This window comes from Crocodylus porosus, unplaced genomic scaffold, assembly GCF_001723895.1.
Source record: "Crocodylus porosus isolate Cpor-Errol unplaced genomic scaffold, CroPor_comp1, whole genome shotgun sequence".
Taxonomy (NCBI): domain Eukaryota; kingdom Metazoa; phylum Chordata; order Crocodylia; family Crocodylidae; genus Crocodylus; species Crocodylus porosus.
Window position 1 is genome coordinate 118,522,914 of NW_017728931.1, and position 20,349 is coordinate 118,543,262.

Genomic DNA, 20,349 nt, shown 5'->3' on the forward strand with positions numbered 1-20,349 from the left:
GAACATCTTGCTGGGGTTATTTGACCCCAGTACTCTTTCCTGCCATGGCAGGGGGTCGGACTAGATGATCTGCTCAGGTCCCTTCCGACCCTAGAAACTATGAAACTATGACACCAGTCTAAGGAAGAGGAGCACTTATCTTCAGAAAATCTCTGCACCAGGCAGTAGACTTCTGCACCATTAAGTTGAGAATTTATTGATCCCTCTACAGACACCAGACTAACAAGATATGATGGATACAAGTCATCTGGCAATAACAGAAAATGTATGACAGGGATGTACTAGGTGATTAGATGACCCTCCATTGTCTGTGCCTGTTGAAAAAGAGCTAACTGTCTGCACAGGCTTTGATGGTTTCAATACTCAGTTACGGAAGAGGTCTTCAGCTGGTGTAAATCAGCATAACTTCAGAGGAGCTATGCTGATTTATAGTAGGCAGGGATCTGAGCCTCAACAGACAAAATTCAGCAACGGTCAGATCTCTGGCAACATTATTACCCACAGACAGTAATCAAGGCTTCCCTCCCCAGCACTCCCCATGATCACGATGCAGACATCGTAGGGCAGCTCCACCTGGTTGACCTTAATGGAGTTGCACCATGGATGGACTTGGTCACAAATTCTCTGAAATTACCTCTAATGAGCTAATTATTTCCTGCATTTGTAATATGCTGCTGATTAGAGTTTGTGGGTGGGATGTTGAATGAATAGGAATCACACATTTCCTTGTGTTAGTACAGGGAATATTTGATTCACTGTGTAGCCATTCAGCTGCATGGCAAACAAGGCCCCTAAGACATTCCCTTCCTGTTCATGACCAGTGACTTTTCCTCTTCTGGCTATCTCCTTACCTGAGTACAAAAGAACAGAGTGGGCCACCTCTTACCTGCTGGAGGGTATGGGAACAGGACAGTGTGAAAGAGTATGTCCAGAGGCAAGGAGAATGAAGGTGACACTGGATGGACCCAATCAGAAGGTGAAGCATAAGGGTCATTTCAGGGCCCTGGACATATTTGCAGGACTACAAAAAATAAATCACTATAAAAAATAAAGCGCTACGGGTGACAACATATTCAAGAGTCAGGACATTTAAAGGGCTGGAAGGCAGCCAGGATCTGAAGAGCGCTGCCATGGAGGCACTGTCTGGTCTCATGCTTCTTGGAAGCCCAGTCATTAAAAGGGTTGGTAGGTAGCCCAAGCCAGACACTGCCTCTTGGAGGGGGAGAGAGACATGAAACTTGGGTTTCAGAAGGAGGGAGGAGGGGTGGAGGAGGGAGAGCTGAGCCCTGTGGAAAAGTTGTGGGGGCAGTCTCGACCTGATCCCATGTTTTGTCCCAGAAAGACAAAGAAGTTGCTCTTTCAGACTCTTTCGTCCTGGATCCATCACTTCTGAGACAGATCATCCATTATTTTATGGCAACAAACAGCATGAATAGGTGGCCAGTTCTTTTGCTGACATGGTAGAACAAATATCATGTCTACCAGGGCCCTCAGACTGTACCAACCAGAGGGCACAGTGCAAGGACAGGCTCCCTGAACGAGGAGGGGGAAAACTAAGGCATCGGGTTGCTCCAGGTGTCTGCCTCTCCATGTACAATTATGTGTCTGAAGTATCTGAAGGGTCAAGGACAGGACATGGCATGACATTTCCTTGCTAAAGACTGAAGGAAATGTCTAAGGAACATGCTAATTCCCAACCCTCTCCCTACCCCTGTGAGGACTGCTGGGTGGCAACCATTTCACCTGGAGCTAGGTTCAGTGGGGAAAACCCAAGTGAACCATTTCCCTTACAGGGGATGGGATTCTGCATAAGCCATTGGTGATAGCCAGTGAGCGAGCGAGCAAGCAAGTGGGTTTCACCCATATGGATGTTGCAATGAGGGTTTGCAGATACTGTATGCCGAAGCCCTGCTTCACATCCAAGTCTGATGCTGAAATGATCTGGTGGTACTGTACATGAGCATGGCTCCCACTACTCACATTGACAATGGCTTCTTTTGTCTGGGCCATGTCCGATATCACCCCATCTGTGATGATCAGCAAAACGAAGTACTGGGAACCATCCTGGACAGCCGTGGCATACCTGGACAGGGAGATATTCACTTGAGTACAGGCTTGGAGTGGGGGCAGTAGGGTACTGTTGTGTAAGAAGAGAAGTAGTCCTGGGGCCTCTGACCTGATGGCTAAACTTGCTGCATACTCAATTCACTCTGAAGTGCTCCAGCGAGTACCGAAGGTAGATCCATCTCACTGTCAAGGTTTAGAGTAGCCTGTTTAGTTTCCCAGATTTAAAGACGTCTGTGGCAAAATTAAGGGAGTCCTCTACACTTCAATTCCACTCCTAGCACTGACAAGTACATTTTAGGAACAGCGCAAGTCCCAAAGAAAGAGCGATTCACCACTCACCCAATCAGGATCCTTCTGGGTTAAAGGAAAGGCATGCGGGTTATCCCAGCTACTTCGCATGGATGGTTGCTGGAAGTGGAGGTGCCACAGGAAATAATGGCCTCAGACTGTTAAAGCAGGGCTGTACATGCCTCTGCCAGATACAGTAGCTTGCCAAGCTCTTGTTTCTTTCACTGCTACTTGTGGACCACTTAGTGGCATGGGGGGACTTCCCATTGCTCTCTGATGGTGCCAAGTGTTTCTGGGCTAAGAGCCTATTTCTAGCCAGGGCCAAATTAACACATAGGCAAACTAGGCACATGCCTAGGGCCTTGAGCTGTGGGAGCCTCTGGTCCTTCCCTCTGTGGTGGTGGTGTGAATGGACCCATCTGCCTCCCTTCCCTTCCTTTCCCCTAAACCTTCCTAGCAGTGGCTCCAAGCAGTGCTGGGTGGGGACGGGGTCTCGACCAGCCCGGGGCCCATGAGTTTGTTTGCCCAGGGCCCACTAAAGGGTTCATCTGGCCCTGCTTCTAGCTCAAGGAGGAGTTAAGAGGGCATGAAGGTCTGTGTGATGTTGCCATGTACCCACTGCACTGGCTGCCTTTACCTGGCCACATGATTAACCACTGGTGCAAAGTTGGTGGGGCCATACAGCTGGACTGTCTTGAGGCTCTTGTGGTAGGCTTCCAGGATGCCCTCTATACCGTTGCAGTAGGGGTTGTCAGCATTGCCGTTCTGAGAAGAAGGCAGGGAGAAATGGTTTCTCATTTTCCCCCTTCCCTGTTTGTTTCTTTTACCTCCCCCATCAGATGACAAGGATGCTCAAAGTGCTGGCCGAGGGAGTCACTGAGAGCAACGTGAGGGCTTCCCCTTTGTACTGAGGGGCATCACGAGGAGGGCTTGTGCTCAAGGAAATGAAGACCACCTCCCGGAGGGCTTAGAGGAACAGTAATAATTATATTTAGCAGTTACACAGAATTTTCTACCCCATGGTCTCGGAGCACCATTATTCCCAGATGGGGAAACTGAGGCAGAGAGAGGGGTAGCGAATCAGCCAAGGCCACACAAAAATAGTGCCTGAGCTGGGAACTGAATCCAGGGGTCCCAGCTATGGTATTAACTTGACTTCCATAGGCTGTGCCTTGGAGCATGGTAGACATCTCCAGGGAGTAGGGCTCAAGGAAGATATCGGGTATTCACATGGGGGTAGAATCTGCTTCCCTTGGTGCACCTACATGGCAGCCTCCTGGCCAGGTCAGTGGCCTTTTCTGCTCAGTGGGCCAGTCTAGTACTAAGATGAACCCACTGGAGAGAGACGGCGTGCAAGAGAGACTCAAAGGGGATGGCAGTACCAGTGGGAACTCGTGGGACACATGCCCATCCGGAGGGATTTTGGCTCCAAAACCGAGTGCAGGAAACATCTTGTCACTGTCGTAGTCCTGGATGATCTCGCCCACTGCTTTCAGTGCCATAGCATATGCATTGAGCTGGTAGGGGTTCATGTAGTGCAGGGAAGTGGATTGTGAGGGGTTTCCTGCCAGAGACAGAGAAGAGTTAGAGGCAAGCAGAGAGCACAGCAGTAGAGGGGTGTGTGGTATATACCTGGACATTGTCAGGTCACTTTAGGGGGCAAAACTATGCTCTCACTGTGAGGCCAGGGCCTGATTTTCACATGTACCAGGCAAACGAGAATAACTCCACTAAGCCATCTGGGGGGACAACTGATGTGTGTGCAGGTGAAAGGCTATTCAGCCCCTTCCTGATTTCCCTGGGAATTTGCCCAGGGGCCATACACAGGCTTTGACTAGTGGCCCCGATTCATCTCTTTCCATCATCAGTATTTCCAATGAGGTTGGGGAAGTGATCCTGGCATCACTGATCCAAACAAGATCAGAACCAGGTCCAAAGGGTCTGGGTAGGCCATTTGTTTGTTGAAAATTGACTACTGCTCCTTATCTGGCTGGGACTTATCAAGCTGCCTATACCTCACGTGACTATTAATTTTAAAGCATCTTATGAAGAATTTGCAAGTGTGCAATAAATATGTAACCTCTCAGAGAAGTTACAATATCATTTATTGTGTGAACAGCCACTGAGTGCCCTAACTCAGAGGTCTAGCCTTGTTCTGGGAATCCTCCCACCACATCTCTGGTACGGAGACTCACCATTGGAAGCTGTGAAGTCGATGGCCACGGTGAAGTTGATCTGTGTCCTAGAAAAGTGACAATGATAGTATGAGGCAGAGGCTACTGCAGTGTGAGACTTGGTCTGGAGGCATTTTGCTCAGCCTTCACCCTTGAGGCCCAAGCCCAACCTTAAAACTCTTGCTTTTTTGCAAAATTCAGATTCCAACTGTGCAGTTCTAGCCTCGCGGGGGCTAAGATACAGATCTGCCAGTTGGAGCATGGGTGTCAAGTTTGGCAGCCAGAAAGATCCCTCAGACAACTGGCAGCCATGCTACCATCTTATGGCTTTTGTTCACACATGGAAGTCATTGTCACAAGTTATGGTGCAGGCCACTGGTGTAACAAGGTTCAAAACAGGACTGGACACATTTATGGAGGATAGGTCCATTAGGGACTATTAAACACAACACTTCTGGTGCCTGGGGGGTATGATGGGGCATGGATAACTCTACGCATGCCCTGTTTCTAACACTCCTAGTCTAAAAGACCTGTTCCTTGCCCCTGTTGCAGACAGGACATTGGACTAGATGCATCTCAAGGTCTCAAAAATGGGACTGCAGGCAAAAGCTTTACCCACTACGTTAATGGAGGCTCTGGGTCAATATAAGACATTTGAAAATCTGGCCGTTACAAAGTGCTGAGCAAAAAGCGGGGTCTGGGGCACAGGCCCCAGGCTCCAACCCTTGGGGGAAAGGGGCTCAAAAATAGCAGCAGACAGATGTGCTGTCAGCTTGGCCACCACCACGCCCCTGGCAACACAGCTCAGAGGCTGCACACGAGGGTTACATGTTGACGGAGCGGATGTGATTTCCTGCACAGTACCTGCCTGTGCTCTGTCTTACTTCTCAAGGCCTGCCCGTGATTTGGCTGACGACAATGCCGCAGCAGTTACGTAAGATCAGGCTAGTTTTTGATTAGCTACATTAATTAGGCAGCATAGAAGGTTATGCCCCATGATTTATCAACACTGTGCTATGAATGCAGGCTCCTTCTCTCACCCCATCCCTGCTCCTGAGAAGTGGTTTGGTTGAATAGGCAGTAACAAAACCTGCAGATCAGATTCTCATCTCAGTCACTTGGAATAAATCAGGAGTAATTCCACTAGGCCTGACTCCTCTCTCACTTTTCTCACTGTCATTTTTAAGTGAACCCATGCAGTTGCACCAGGCCCTTCAGGATCATACCCAAGCTCCCTTTTTTCCTCAGGTGCATACACAAGTCCTGGATTTAGAGAGGCTGAAAACATATTCAGGATCAGGACTTGAGAATCAAAATCTGCATCCTGTTGATGTAGATCAGCCTGGCTGTACTGATGTCAGTGGAATTGTTTTCTTTTACATTAGCTAAGGCTCTGTTTCCAAAGGCCAACATTCACATTGCTCAACTTGAGACACCCGCCACAGAGGTAACAGTGATTTCCTGCACGGTAGGAGGGGAAGAGGAGGGCAATCAGCCCTTTCTGAAAATCAAGTCCTTATAAAATTGATGCCAGATGAGTTCCTCAAGTTAGAATCCACATTTAAAGACCGGGCATTAGAGGCTTGTCCAAATCACAGAGCAAACCTGATGCAGTCATAAGGGCCAGATGATGGCATATAACAAAAGTAGATGCATTCATCGTTTTTTTCACGGACTTGAGCAGGGTGGAATAGAATCACACTTAGGTGCCCAAATGCAGTGAGACACCCACTAGGAATACATCTGGCCTCTGTGTAAATGGGTGCCTCTCCACTCACTATGATTGCACTATGACAATTTACAGCATCTGAGGGTCTGGCTTACAGGTTCCAGAGGTACTTCTGGCGGGTGGAGGCAGCACTTCAGCCTGTGCATACAAACCCTACTCCCCATTTTTTTAAGAGCTGTGTTGAATTTACAGAGCCTCAACACCCTCCGATGCATTGGGTCAGCATCCTGGCTTGGAGTTGCTCATCATTTAAGGGATGCAAGGCTTTGAACTTGCCATTTTTCAGGGCCAATGCAACAAGAGCCTCTTGCCACTGGCTTTGTTTCTTCCCCTCTGGCAGGTAAGGTGTCAAGCCCCCACAGCAGCACCAGCCCCTTGTTAACATTCTCCCCGGACACCTGAGGGCACAGCTTGTCACAGGACAGTGGATGCTGGTTTGTGGCAGGGGCTGACAGCTGGGATGTCACAGCTGAGATGATGAAAAGAGCCACAGCTCTTGGCAGAAGGGCATCTGCCGGCTGATCTTGTATCCATCACTCATACCCAACATTAGTGCTGTCTGGCCAATCAGCCCCAAATGGGGCAAGAAGGTCAATCAACTTACTGTCATGCCAGGATGAGAGTCCAGAGGTGACAGGGGATACATGTGAGCTGAGTTTTTGTCACTGGTGTTATAAAATACTCCACGCATGGGTGGAAGCAGCAATGTGTCGTGGACAGAACAAAGAACAGCAAGGCAGGACTCCTGGGCTCCTTTCTAAGCCGGAGGGGTGTGAGTGGTACAAGTGGACACCACAGGGTGGAGTCTCTTCTTTTCTGGACGCCTCCATGTCTAGATTTGGTTGTCCAAGTGGTATTTGGACCATCTCCTTTGTCTACAGGGCACGTTGGCATTTACGTGTCTATGGGAATTCTATTCCCCAACATGGGCCGCATGCCCCCGCCCCAGCACACGTGTCTATACAGCCCCACCCAATGCCCCCCGCATGCGCAGGCAGACTCCCCAAAGCCTCCAAACTCCAGCGGACACTCACATGACTTGCACACCACAAGCCCCATCTCAGATATCCCTCTCTGTGCTCTCGATCACATCTCCCTACACACTCCCCTCCATTCCTTCACCAGTTTAAAACCCTTTCTCTACAACCTACTGCCCATCTGGACCTGCAACCCAAGTCACACTGACACCCACCCTCCTCTGGGCCCAACGCAACTTGCACTTGCACTTGATTCCCACCTGAATCCACCCCCAGCACCTGCACACAGACCCCCCACCTATACCTGCACCTGCTCTCCACCCCGGATCCTGCCTCCACCCCCAGCTCCCCCCAATCTTGCACCCAGATCTGCACTCACACCAGGACCCCCCAGACTCCTTCACATCTGGGTCCACATCTGCACCCACCACCCAAACCTGCAGCTCCACCCTCACCCTCCCTCACAGCCCACCCACACCCACACTCAAATGTGCATCCAGACCCCACAAGCTCACCTGAACTGCCATGTGGATGGGAACCTGCAGCCCCAACTGCTACCCCCACTCAGACCCACACTGCCACCTTCACCTGAAAGCACAGCCCCAGCTATGTCCAGTTCTGCACCTTCACCCCTACCTGCCTCCACATCCACACTGCACCACACCCCCACCTAGATCTTCACCTGCAACTAGACAGCCCCTCGCACCACCATCCAGACCTGAGCCACAGCCAAACACACCCTGCACCCCAACCCACATCTAGTCCTTGGACATACCCCCACCTGCACTTCCCCCACCTAAACATGCACTGCCACCCTATCCCCGTCCCCAGCCCCTGCAGTGTGTTCCCTCACATGGTCTGTTCCACACCTCTTTCCTACACCCCTTTCCCTCACACAATGCTCCATCTGCCTCACCCCCAATCTAGCTCAGAGAAATGTTTTGCCCTACATGACATGCAGCAAATGTCCCTAAGTAGCCCCCATCATAGTTTCATAGTTTGTAGGGTCAGAAGGGACCTGAGGAGATCATCGAGTCCGACCCCCCGCCAAACGTCCCCAGCAAGGTGTACATCCAGCCTCCTCTTAAAGACCCCCAGGGTAGGAGCCAGCACCACTTCTCTTGCATCTTCATCTAACCAGGCCAGCACAGCAGACTTCTCCAAGACTATTTGCTGCAAATGTAATGCAACTAGCTCTCTCATCTAAACAGTGTGAACCCTTCTAGTGAGAGCTGAGCCCACACAGCCTGCTGTCAAGAAAAGGAAATGAATCCAGGAAGCTACACAGTTGCCACAAGGTAGAAGAGACCATAGTTAATCTGACAAAACAGCCCATCACATGGTGCAGCAGTGAGATGTGCGCAACTGTGACAGATGTCAGGGATGTCTGAAGAAGTGGAGCCCTGAATGTTGCCAAACACACGCCGACGGAGCGATGCTTGAGTGGGACGCTCCGAGTCCTGCCCCAAGAACCACAGAGAGTGACGGAGGCAGAGGAGAAGGGAGATCCACTTTGGCAGAGATGGGCTGGTGTCACAATTCCCATTTTACAAATGGGAAACTGAGGCACAGAAAGCAGATGTGACTTATCCAAGGTCATACAGTGAGCAAGCAGCAGGGCAGGGGACAGAATCCAGGAGTCCTGTCTCCCAGCTCCCCTGCTCTATCCCCTCCATGCCACTTCCTCACGGAGCTAGGGATCGAATCCAGGAGTCTTGGCTCCCAAGCCACATGCTCTAACTACTAGTTACCACTACCCCTCTACTTCTAAGTGGAGCTGTCACATGCAGCTGTCGCACGCATCCATGGGACCAGCCCTGGTGCATGCAGGGAGTTCCTAATTATGTGCTACTGGCATATCAAGACATCTCCCTGGGGTCTGGGCCAAACTGGTCACAACCCACCACATCAATCAGTACCTCCCTGCTAACTGGCACCTGAAGCCTGAAGTGAAAGCAGCTGGTGGCCAGGTGTAAAGAACAAGGCTAAAGGCTGCCATGAAGGACCCAGGCTCAGGCTCTTGCTGATGACTTCTGGCTGTTAGGCCTCTCCGATGGGGTACCCGTGTCTATCGGTACCTCCCAGGGGCCTCAGGCAGAGGATGCTATTAGCGTGGACTCGGGGACCCTGGATAGGAACATGCACCCTGTTTCCTTGAAGAGACCCATTCTTTCAGTGCTCTCTGTACACACGCTAATGTGAGCTCACAGAAAGCTGCTGCTCTGCTGTACAGCCTGCCTTGCTGGCAGTCGGGAGCATCTGTGAACTCTGGTGCCTCCTCTCTCCAGCTGCTCAGGTACCTCTCCTGGGCCTGGCCTTGCTAATAGGTCTGCATGAGCACAAGGAGGCATATGGCATGATTATGGCATACGCAGTGGCACCAAGGCTGGGGACGGATGGCACTGGCAGCATTCTGCAGAATGCCTGTTTTGACTTATCACCGTCTGGCTTCTGCATCTGTGGGCAACAGACCAAGCTGTATATAAGCTGGCACTGTACCACCCTGAGAATCAGCCCAGAGCTCACAAGGCCACAAAAGCAGATATCCAGGACATCTGCCTCAAGCCAGGTGCTCAGCAAGGATGAAATTTCTGCTTGGCCTCAAGTAACTCGAATCAGGTGCTAAGGGATCCATTGTAATGCCCGCTCTAAGCATAGGTGAGAAGGATCAAAGAGGTCCCTTCCCAATTCCCTGGAGCCAGAGCAGGACAGGCTTCTACAGGGTGATTTCCAGAGATTCATTCAGTCTACCTTTATGGGCATGAAGCAACAGGGCTCTTTTGGGAGATTTAGGACCAATTTATTAATGGTTTATAAAAAGTACTAAAGCAGGGGTTCACAATGCTTTTAGACTCAAGGCACCCTTGGAAAATGCCAGCTTTTAGTTTTCACTCCTTTTTGACTATAGAAAAACAACACAGCAGTTCTTCTGTTGCAAAGAGCTCAGACAGACCATAGCAGGGCAGAATGCTTTTAACACTACAGATTTCTATAGGAAATCTCTGGGTTTCTCTCTTGAATCATGTTTGCACACCTAACAGTGCTAACATGGCATGGCATGCCACAGCACCCTTGAAAGGATATCAAGGCATGCCATGGGGCCACATCACACTGGTTGAGAATCACTCAATTAAAGAATGAATAGATTATTTGATAAATGCCTAACACATAATGATCATACAGTGCAAGAGACTGGCAGCTGCTTGTAACCCTGATTTATAACCATCCATAAGACATTTCACTGATTTACTTATAACCACCTAAGATGTATAATAGTCCTCTCTGTAACATGCCTAGAGCATCTGTTCACTCTTTCTAGACCATTTATAAGTAAAACCTTAGTAGAAAGTGGGATTCTGTTCGGTCAGTCGCACGAGGAGGCAGATTCTTAGATGGAGTAAATGGATGTGGCTCCCCCTGTCATGTGATTTATACCAGCAGAAGGTCTGGTTAAGACCTCCCTGGTAGTTAGCTATCCCCAGTAGCATAAATGTGGCCATTTTTAATTTCATTCCGTGACTGCTGGCATTGTTCTGTCCACCATGCTCTTCTGCGGGTCCTAAAACTCCTGTAACTTATACTGATGTCATTTGACTGGCGTATGAGATGAAAACCTGCTCCTTGATACAGCATGTCCTTCCATGCGAAGACAGTGATATCCCCCATTAGTTGTTGCTTTCCTGGGCTGGTGAGATTCAACTCTTTTAATCCTCTCATATCACTTCCACTCCTTATCACATTTACTTCTCCTCCTGGGACTCACCTCAGTTTATTAACAGATATCTTTCCATGCAGGTGGTGGCAAGGAATGAATGCACTGCTCCCAGCTCAGCTGCACTCAAGCAGTGGGGAGAAACTGTCACTGCCCTGCTCTGTGAATGGATGCCTCCGGATATAATTTGGCTCTGCACGTTAAGCAGCCTGTGTCTGAGAACTCTGAACAGTGCCAAGACCTCATACTGCTTCTCTGCACAGAGCTGCATTGTGCCCTTAATGAGCTTGACCTACACCAACCCCTTGATCTGAATACACCAAACTTCGGGCTGTTTGAAATCTGAATCCAAAACTAGAGGCCAGAGTCTGTACCAGCTTGCTACGCAAAAACGGATGTTGCTACAACAGGACCAAGCTTTACAGTGCTCCCTCCTAGAATCCTCTAGGCCATTATGTACAATCCCACAGCACTTGACTGATGGCTGGACCAGCTCCACTGCTTCCTTGATTTTAGTGAGAGTAGTACGGACATAACTGGGGCCCAGATGACCCAGGAAAACAACCTGTTGCTGACAATGGTTATAACTGGCAACTGGTCACACAAGTAGGTGGCCTGCCAGTGTAGATAGGATAAGAAAAGTTTCAACACTTCTACAAGAAGTTTGCTTGAGACTTTCTACTAACCAGAGAGACCACTTGACATTCAGTGGTTCTGTTTTGCAGTCAGATAGGCCAGGAGGATTGGAGAACAGCAAAGCCTAGACACCACTGGGTGGGTTCCAATGGACTCCCCTATTTGCAAAGCTTGGACAGATCCAGTTAACCAGAAGAGCCTTGAATTTCCTCTGGGTGTTGCTATGGGACTCACTGCAGTAGCACACGGGACAGAATTTTGTTTCCCTCTGTGAACTGAAATGGCAGTGCTCTAGCCGCATAAGTGGGGCTTTTGGCACTTACGTACAGATTGTGATCCTGTTAATCTTGCAGTGTGAATGTGCAAGTATGTGCATACATACTGAGCACATGCAACAGGCTATGCACCGCTTGGGCACATACATGTCTATGTAAACAAATGTCATAAAACAGACGCCAGATAAAGAATGATAACTAATGGGTTGGAGGGACAGGGGGACTTTACCACATTTCAGCTCCAAGAGCTGAGTCATAGAGGCACTTGGCCATGAAGCAGGACACCCAGGTTCTAGGTCCCCATCCTCTACAGCAATGGTTTTCAAACTTCCAAAATAAATCTCATGAAGTTCAACAAGGACAAGTGTGAAGTCCTGCACTTAAGACAGAACAACCCCATGTACCACTAATGACTTGGGACCAACTAGCTAAGCAGCAGCTCTGCAGAAAAGGACCTGGGGGTTATAGTGGGCAATGTGCCTTAAATACAAGGTTATTTGGCTAAAAAATAGGAGTCCTCTTCTCCCCGGGTCTCCAGGGCATATACCTAGGTATGTGCATTATGTAGCTACATAGCTGTCCAGCCAGTGCATTGCCTACTGCATGTGCTTCCATGTCCACAGTGCAGGGGTAATGAGTTGCAACCAGTGTAAACACCAAAAATGCCCCTTTATGGGGCTGGCTAAGTGCAAGTTAGGTGCACCAAAGGGAACAGAATTCCTGCCATGCTGTCAGCGCCAGCACACGGCAAACAAAAATAACAGGCGATTCATGTGCCCTGAAATAGTCAGTGGCTCTGTCCCCATCTTGGAACAGGTTGCCCATCTCCTGCATCTTGCTCACATGGGAAGAGAAACAGTAGCCCACTTACCCTCCTTTGATATAATCCAAGAAGGTGTACTCTGATTCCACAGTGAATGAGAGCAGCGTCACCTCGGGGCCAAAGAGAGAGGGCAGTCAGTTATACCAAGAATTATGCCTCAGAGATTGCTAGTGCAAAGGTCACCTTCTTTAGTGCGAAGACAAGGTGCTAGTGTGAGAGCTCTGGAGACTGAACTATGAATCTATGGCCCGAGGAATAGACTAACCTTCCAAACTGTTCCCTGGCAATGTGTGGCACATAGGGCCTTTTTTTGATAGAAAATTCAGGTTTCAACAAAATCTTTTTGGGGATGAAAATGTTTCATTTCTGTATGGAAATGTTGATTTTTCATTCAATTAAAAAAACCCGAACCTGAAAATATTCTGATTCTGAAACGGTACCGCAGTGCATCATCTAAGTGGCAGTGTAGTTGCCTTCTTTTCCCACCCACCGCCCCCAAACCCCTCCATTTCCTATAAAGCACCAGGACCAGATACTCTCATACTACTACCCCTTTCCTCCCCAAGACGGGAGACAATCTCCTATATCGCACAACCCAGGACCCTGCCCGTATAGAAGGATAGTGTAGTATTTCCAAATCAAAACATTTTGATTTTCAGCTGAAATTGGTTGGTGTTTGAATTTCCGCTGACAAATCTAAAGTTTTCCTAGGAACACCCTTCCCTTCTGTTTTCCAACCAAGTCCAGGGTCACCTCTGCCCTGGCTTCAATACAGACTCAGGAAAAAAACCATTAATGGCCCCCACTGCAAGTCCCAGCGCCTGGATTTTCCCCAGAACTCTCTTACCCAAGATCTGACAGCAACCAGGCCAGCTTAATTTACAAGATCAGACCTGAAAACCACCCATAAGAAGCTGACCGATGACTGCGAGCTACCACTTGGCTGTTATGTGGCAGAGTCCCATGTCAAAGACTTACAGGGATGAAAGCACTGATCAGTGAAAACTGTTCTTGTGACAGGTGAGGACTGCATGGAGGCTTGTCTGTGGGCCATACATCATCCTAGGACAACTGCCTCCTCCTTTCTTAAGTGGCATTAGTGCCAAAGGGAAATACAATCACTTACTGTTCCTGAGTTAATGTATTTCTTTTTCTTCATTTTCTTTCTGGGATTCACCACCTGAAGCAAGAAAGAAGTGGGAGAGACTGAATGTTTGTTCAGGAGCAAATTCTATTCCGACTAGCAAGAAGAGGCACCAACAATGCACAACTGAGACTTAGATAGGACTTGTACAGTTTTACAGGCCTTTGAGCCTCTCTCTTATTTGAGACTGAATAACTCCAAGTGACCTCAGTATTGCAAATGAGTGACAGGCCCCTAGTTGCTCTAATAAATTATCTATCCTGCCATCGTGCTGAATATTTTGAAATGGGAACAAGTCTCAGTATAACTGGAGTGTTCATCTCTAGTTTTAGTCTGCAATTCCTTCTGCCCCCCACCACATTTCTCATCATCATAGCAGAAACAAACCATATTGTTTCAGATGTGCATACGGTCATAGCCTAGCAGGAATAAGGAAAGAGGAAAAGCCTAAGGCAACAAATTCAGTCCTAAGCAAAAGCAATTTCTCACAGCCAGCATGAGTAGCCCTCAGCTCTTCGGAGAATACAAGTCTGTTTCTCCTATTAAAAAGAATATTTCCCTTCTCTTTCTCAGAATATCTTCCTGACCACAGGGGATGTGAATGCAACAGTACTAGAGAAAGGTGGTGATATAACATAAGATTCAGGCACTGCGGATAAGGTTCCTAAGGCATGTAGCTCCCACTGAAGTCTCCTCGGCCATGATAAGCTACATCAGCAGAGAATCTAGCCCGGTGGGTGAAATCCATCACATGCAAAGACCCAGGGTGAGAAATAGGCAATATTAAAATTCATTCTAGCAGGGTTTAGGAAGGATATAAGTAGGGCATAGGTCCCATGCCAACCTGACATCTGGGGGTGAATATCACCATGTATAGACAAGAACAAGAGACCATCCAAGGTATGTCTATGATGTCTATTCCCAGAGCACCTCACATTGTTACCATCTATTTACCCTTGCAGCACCCCCTCAATCAGGACAGTACTCTTGTCCCCCTCACGCACAACAGAGGCACAGAGAGGATAAGCAATTTGCCTAAGGTTAAGCAGGGAGTATGTTGCAGATTTCCAAGCTAGCATCCTGCTGCATTATTCTTCTCTGGAGCCTGCGTCCTTTTTGTCCACTGCTCCTGGATCCCATGGTCGAGCTTTTCCAAAGTGATGTGTGATTTGGGTGCCTCTGTTTTGGAGTGCTCCAGCGATGACACCTGAAAAGGCCCTGCTTCTCAGAGGGTTGGTATTGGGTGCTTTCTGACAACCAAGTCCCTTTAAGACATTTCAACCCGGATGCACGAAATAGCTAGTCCCTTTGAAAATCCATGTCTGGAGACTCCACTCCTCAGCTATTCAAACTCTGCAGATCTCTTCCCTTTCAATCCCCCAGCTGCTCCATAAAGGGCCCGGTGTTCCAACACCTGGGATAGGGAAAGCCTGTTTCTCTCCTGAATCTGTTTCTTACCTGCCCTCGGCAGCAAGTCCTACTCTTCTTCCAGCTGAGCAACTCTGCTGGCCTTCCCAAGGGCTCTCCTTTCCACTCCGTGATAAACAAGAACATGGCCTTTCCAGCCAGTGAAATTTCATTTTTGCTCTACCTCTGGAAAGAGCTCATTTGGAATCACGGGGTTCTTCCTTCCCTTCTCAATGATCTGTTTTGATAAGGTCATGGGAATTCATCCAGAATAAAAGGCATTAATGATTTACACAGATTATTTGCCAGCTCCTCCTCCCCCCAACCTCTCCTTCTCGCTCCTTCCTCCTGCTGAAGGGAACTGTGAAAGCTCATAAAGGGACATGCTGAGATATGAATCGGGCGGTCAGTCTGAAAGATGCCCTAGAAATGTCACATTAGATGATATTAAGATGGAGCCACTGTGGTTAAGGGCTGCTTAGTGCACAAGTCACTTTGTTTGAGGGAAGGAAACCCAGGCATGGGGATGCGAGGGAACCAAAGCAATGGGGTCACTGCTGAGGTTTGTTTGTCGCTCACACATGGGCGTTGCGATCTATGTTATGAATACAGGGTGAGTGGCCCGGTCAGTGGAGCAGTGCTGATTCACAGCAGCCAGAGGCTGGCCTGGGGACTGGGCACCTGTTACTCCAGTGCCTTGAACGGGCACTCCACCTGTGCAAAATGCTACCCGCTCAGCAGCTCCACTCACACAGGTAGCAGCAGTTCACAGGGGCAAACGATGACAAAATGCAGGGTAGCACAGAGCCAGGCCCACAGGGCTGTGGGTCAGGATCGTCCAGCATAGGCAGTGTTTGAACACATTTCTCTTGGCTGGATTCACACTGAAGTACCTCACAAGGGAGATGTTTTCATAGAATCACAGAAAATGAGGGCTGGAAGGGACCCCAGGAGGTCACACCTAGTCCAACCCCCTGCTCAAGGCAGGACCAGCCCCAACTAGATCACCCCAGCCGGGGCTTCATCGAGCTGGGTCTTCAGAACCTCCAAGGACGGAGACTTCACCTCCTCTCTGGGTTTTGTTCCAGTGTTTCACTTTCGAAGGAAGGGTTTGGATAGAGCCATATGAACCCCTTTGAACATTAAAAAAGTACTGCCTCATTTTGAATGTTTCTGTGATCTGGATGCAGAGGCAGGGAGAAGCTGATCTTTGCTGGATGGATTCAGACTGGTCCGATTGTATGTCATAGGCCCCATTTGATCACTTCCAGACTGAAATGAACACGCTTCCCTTGAAGCGCATTATCTTTTGCCTTGTCTATAAAGGACTCCCATGACAAGGCTCCTACTGCTTCCCTTCAGGAGGATATTTCACAACTCCAGGTTTATGACAATGGTCTTCCTTTTTGGTCAAAACTTTTCTCTGCTCGGTCTCAACAGTCCCACCAAACTACCTATATCTCTTTCAGCATTTACCTGCTCCACCGCCTGTTAAATGGTATCATATTCCTCTTGATCGCTGTTCAACCACAATGCGCATATCATGTTTGATCCTTTGGGTCAGACTCTCAGCTAGTGCAAACCAGCCAAGTTGCACTGGAGCGACAGAGCTCTCCTGATTTACCCCAGCTGAAGATATGGCCTACTAACGTTTCTGCTCCACTTTCCTAATCATGCCCGGCACTGCTCTCTGATCTCTTCATCCCAGACTGGCCATGTTTCCTCCCCACACACAACTCATCAAGATAGAATATCCCAGTGGTCTTTGAGATGGTCCTGCAGCAAGCTAGCCAGGGTCAGTGTGCCTCAGGTATCATACTTGAGGAGTCAGCTGCCACTAGCAGTAGTCCTGAGATGAACCTAGGGATGCACTAGAGTTTATTGGAAGTGTCTGTGGGATTGACTGGCAAAGGAACAAGGGGCCTGACAAGAGCTGCACTTATTCACATAGATGGAGGCACAGTGTGGACTGAAGCCTGCCATACCTCTGGCAGAACTCATCTGGCAAGGAGGCAATATTAAAAGTGACCCTGATGCGTTCACCAGGAAGGCACCTGCATCACTCTTCTTATATCTAACTATATAGTACTAACTATATATATGGCACAGCTTATCGTAAACTACAGCCAAACGGTCCAGCCTCAGCTTTGCTGGCGACATCACATTTCTGGGCCAGTAATTTGACAGATGTCAACTGGCAGAGCCTCACTTAATTCAGTTCACACCAGGTAGGCATGTAGCCCAGTGTCACACTCAGCCAGGTGTCCATCCTAGGCCCTCTCCCCTTTTCCACCCCTAGTAAGTTGTACTCCCCTGCTCTCTCAGACAGTCTTGGCTTTCTAGAAAGAGTAAACTGATCCTCCAGCTAAAGAACTACAAAAAACTGCCCAATAGCAAACAAAGATGTGGCAGTGCCCTAGGGTAGCTCAAAGATGTTTTCAGAGCCAAGATAAGACCTCTCTTTATGGTTGTACAGTAGAATACAGCCTTTATTATTGATTAATGTCAGGGAATGGCTAATTAGCTAATAATGTTTTCAATGCTCAGAGATTGATTTCTGAACAATCTCCCACCAGAAAACTTTCTTTGTTCCTGATCTGTAGTTCCAACCTGGCTGTGCCCACCCCACACAGCTCTCAGCTGATGCTCCTCCACCCCACCTGAGATTGCCATCTTGGACTCCCCATGTCCTCAGCTCTGCCAATGCCCGTCAGCACCAACCTACAATCCTTGATGCTATTCCAGTGCTGATTTCCCCATGTAGCTTTCTTGTCCTTTTTTCTGCCGACCTGCAACCTCCTTTGCTATTCCAGGCTTTGCCTTCCCTTGAGCAGGGACTGCCAAGTGAACACTGACTTTATTAGTGCAATGTGATCAAATCTTCTCCAGTTGCCAGGGGAGATGATCAAACTAATTTCTCCTGAAAGCTAAGCGTCATGTCCAGGTCTCCAAAGGGGAGCAGCCTGTGTGTGTTAGCACACTGATTTGGTACCACACTATACCATGTACATACATACCATCTTCATAGGTGCAAAAAAAAATTGTGCAAGATGTAAAGCACTGGTGAACACTTACACTACCCTCCTAGGCAAGCAAGTTCATCTTCTGTTCATCTATGTGCTTCTCTTCTCTAAACCACACCAGGAAGGTGCCGCAGAACAGCTGGCCCCTTGGGTAGGTACTAGGGGTCTCCTGGTCTTCCACTCACCTCATAGACGTTGAACTGGCTTTGCCCTCGTGCCAGTTCCCGGTAGCTGGTTGTGAACTCCCCAATGAAGTCATGGCTGTGGATGTAAAAGGGAGCTCTATAAGAAATGGTATTGAGAAAAATCATTTGCTTTGGGGCATGGGACTCAGGGCATCACAATCACATTGACCTTTTCATGCTGTAACTGGGAAGGGCAGCCTTCCTAGATCACAGCTACATAGGAGGTGCCCTGGGAAGAACTGCAACTGTGCAATCTACTTCTCACTTGCCTTCTCTTTTTCACCTTCCTTCCTGCCTGTTTCCTCCTCTTCCTCCCCACCTGCCCTGAACATCACAAATACAGCATTTCTCACTGAAAAAAGAGTGGTAGCTGGCCCTGATCCTGCCCACTGGGTTGGTAGAAGCAGGATCACACCCATGCTAACTAGGGCTACAACCATGCAGGCACATTTAGGGTCTGTATTCCTCCAGCAAAAGGCTCCACAGCTCCTCGGAGCTCTCCTCACCTGCCGTCCCGGTCCCAGTCATACACCTCCACCTTGATGGTCCTGCAAGACAAAATGCCCTGGTTATTCCCAGTCAAGTTGTAGACTCCACAGAGTGGAACACTTTCACAAAAGCAGGGATCACACCATCTCTCTTCTTCTCCCTGCTCCCTGGTGCTATCAGCATGTCCGGAGGCTCTACACTCAGTGCTGTCGCAAAAGCACTGAAACAGTCTCTTTGTATTAACCTGCTTTATCCATTCTCCATGTTGCTTCCAGTCTCCCTTAAACCCCTATCTACTCTCCAAGTCTCTCATTTCCAAGTTTGTCATCCCTCTACTATTCTCACTGCATTGTGAATTGCAGGGAAACATGGCAGCAGCCTCCAATTCCTCAAATACAGGTACCCTTCATTCAACTGCCATTATTTATGTTATTCTATAACTGTTCTCTTTCCCCCTCTGGTCTCTTTCGAATCGATCCCCCCATGTGGTCACACCTCTAAAGCATTTCAAAATGATGTCACCATATGAAAGATGCTATTATATTCAAATGAATCACGCAGAGAAGTGCTGTGTGTCCATGGCTGTCATTGTACTTTGTGGCATTCAGCATACAGATACTGGGACATATATTGCTGCCTACTAGGCATTAAGACTGGTGCTCTAGACCTTAGCTCCATGCTTACAGCAAAGGAGCCAGCGACTATGTAATGGATTAACCTCAATCCTATTCCTGTCTTCAGATTCCAGCATCCCCATCTCCCCTAGTGTCACACACTGTGCTTGTAGTACAGTTGTGGAGTGAGACTGATTAATTTGCTTTTGATGGTATCAAAATTTGCTTTCAGTAGTGCCAGGGCTTTCACGGGCACCATGGCAAAAGCAAGGAGACACTGAGGTCCTGGGAAGTCCTGTTGTAGGAACCTGCTCTTTTTCTCAACAGCCTTTGGAACTGACTTCAGCTATATTTAAGAGCTGTTTAAAGGCAGCCAACTTGATCCATGCACTAGCCAGTTATAGCTGTGTATCTTTTGCCAGCTAGAAAGCTGGGTAATTAAACAGACAGATGTTTACATGGCAAATGAACAAATCCAAACCTATTCTGGAGCACATATCATACTTGGAAAGGAACTGCAGACAGGTATATGAATAAAATGCTGTCAGACTATACTACAGGTAGACATACCAACTTAGATGCAACAAATGTGCATCCTATGATAGGGTGATATTATACATGTGGCCTACCGGTAGGTGTGACATATATAACAGGATGCATCATCAGTCAATTATTTATAAATAAAATATAATTAAAAGGGGGTGAGTTCTCTGCACAGTCTCTACACAGTCAGGAAATGTTTCTCTGATGTTGGATTTCATAGTTTCATAGTTTCATAGTAGCTAGAGTCGGAAGGGACCTAGGTA

General features: G+C 48.3%; 1 protein-coding gene across 5 annotated transcripts in view; it reads right to left on the reverse strand.

Annotated features, from left to right (window-relative positions):
• CPNE8 (copine 8) overlaps positions 1 to 20,349 on the reverse strand; it is a 293,497-nt gene that overhangs the window by 124,983 nt on the left and 148,165 nt on the right. For 2 of the 5 annotated variants that reach the window (XM_019543523.1, XM_019543525.1), the window contains 8 exons: positions 18,947 to 18,988; positions 18,441 to 18,516; positions 13,808 to 13,861; positions 12,730 to 12,791; positions 4,551 to 4,597; positions 3,738 to 3,919; positions 2,993 to 3,120; positions 1,981 to 2,083 (listed from right to left, as the gene is read on the reverse strand). The exons of 2 other annotated variants lie outside the window; for them this stretch is intronic. In XM_019543523.1, the coding sequence (XP_019399068.1) occupies positions 1,981 to 2,083; positions 2,993 to 3,120; positions 3,738 to 3,919; positions 4,551 to 4,597; positions 12,730 to 12,791; positions 13,808 to 13,861; positions 18,441 to 18,516; positions 18,947 to 18,988 (694 nt within the window). The remainder of the gene's footprint in view (positions 1 to 1,980; positions 2,084 to 2,992; positions 3,121 to 3,737; positions 3,920 to 4,550; positions 4,598 to 12,729; positions 12,792 to 13,807; positions 13,862 to 18,440; positions 18,517 to 18,946; positions 18,989 to 20,349) is intronic. One more of the 5 variants, XM_019543524.1, reaches the window with a different exon arrangement.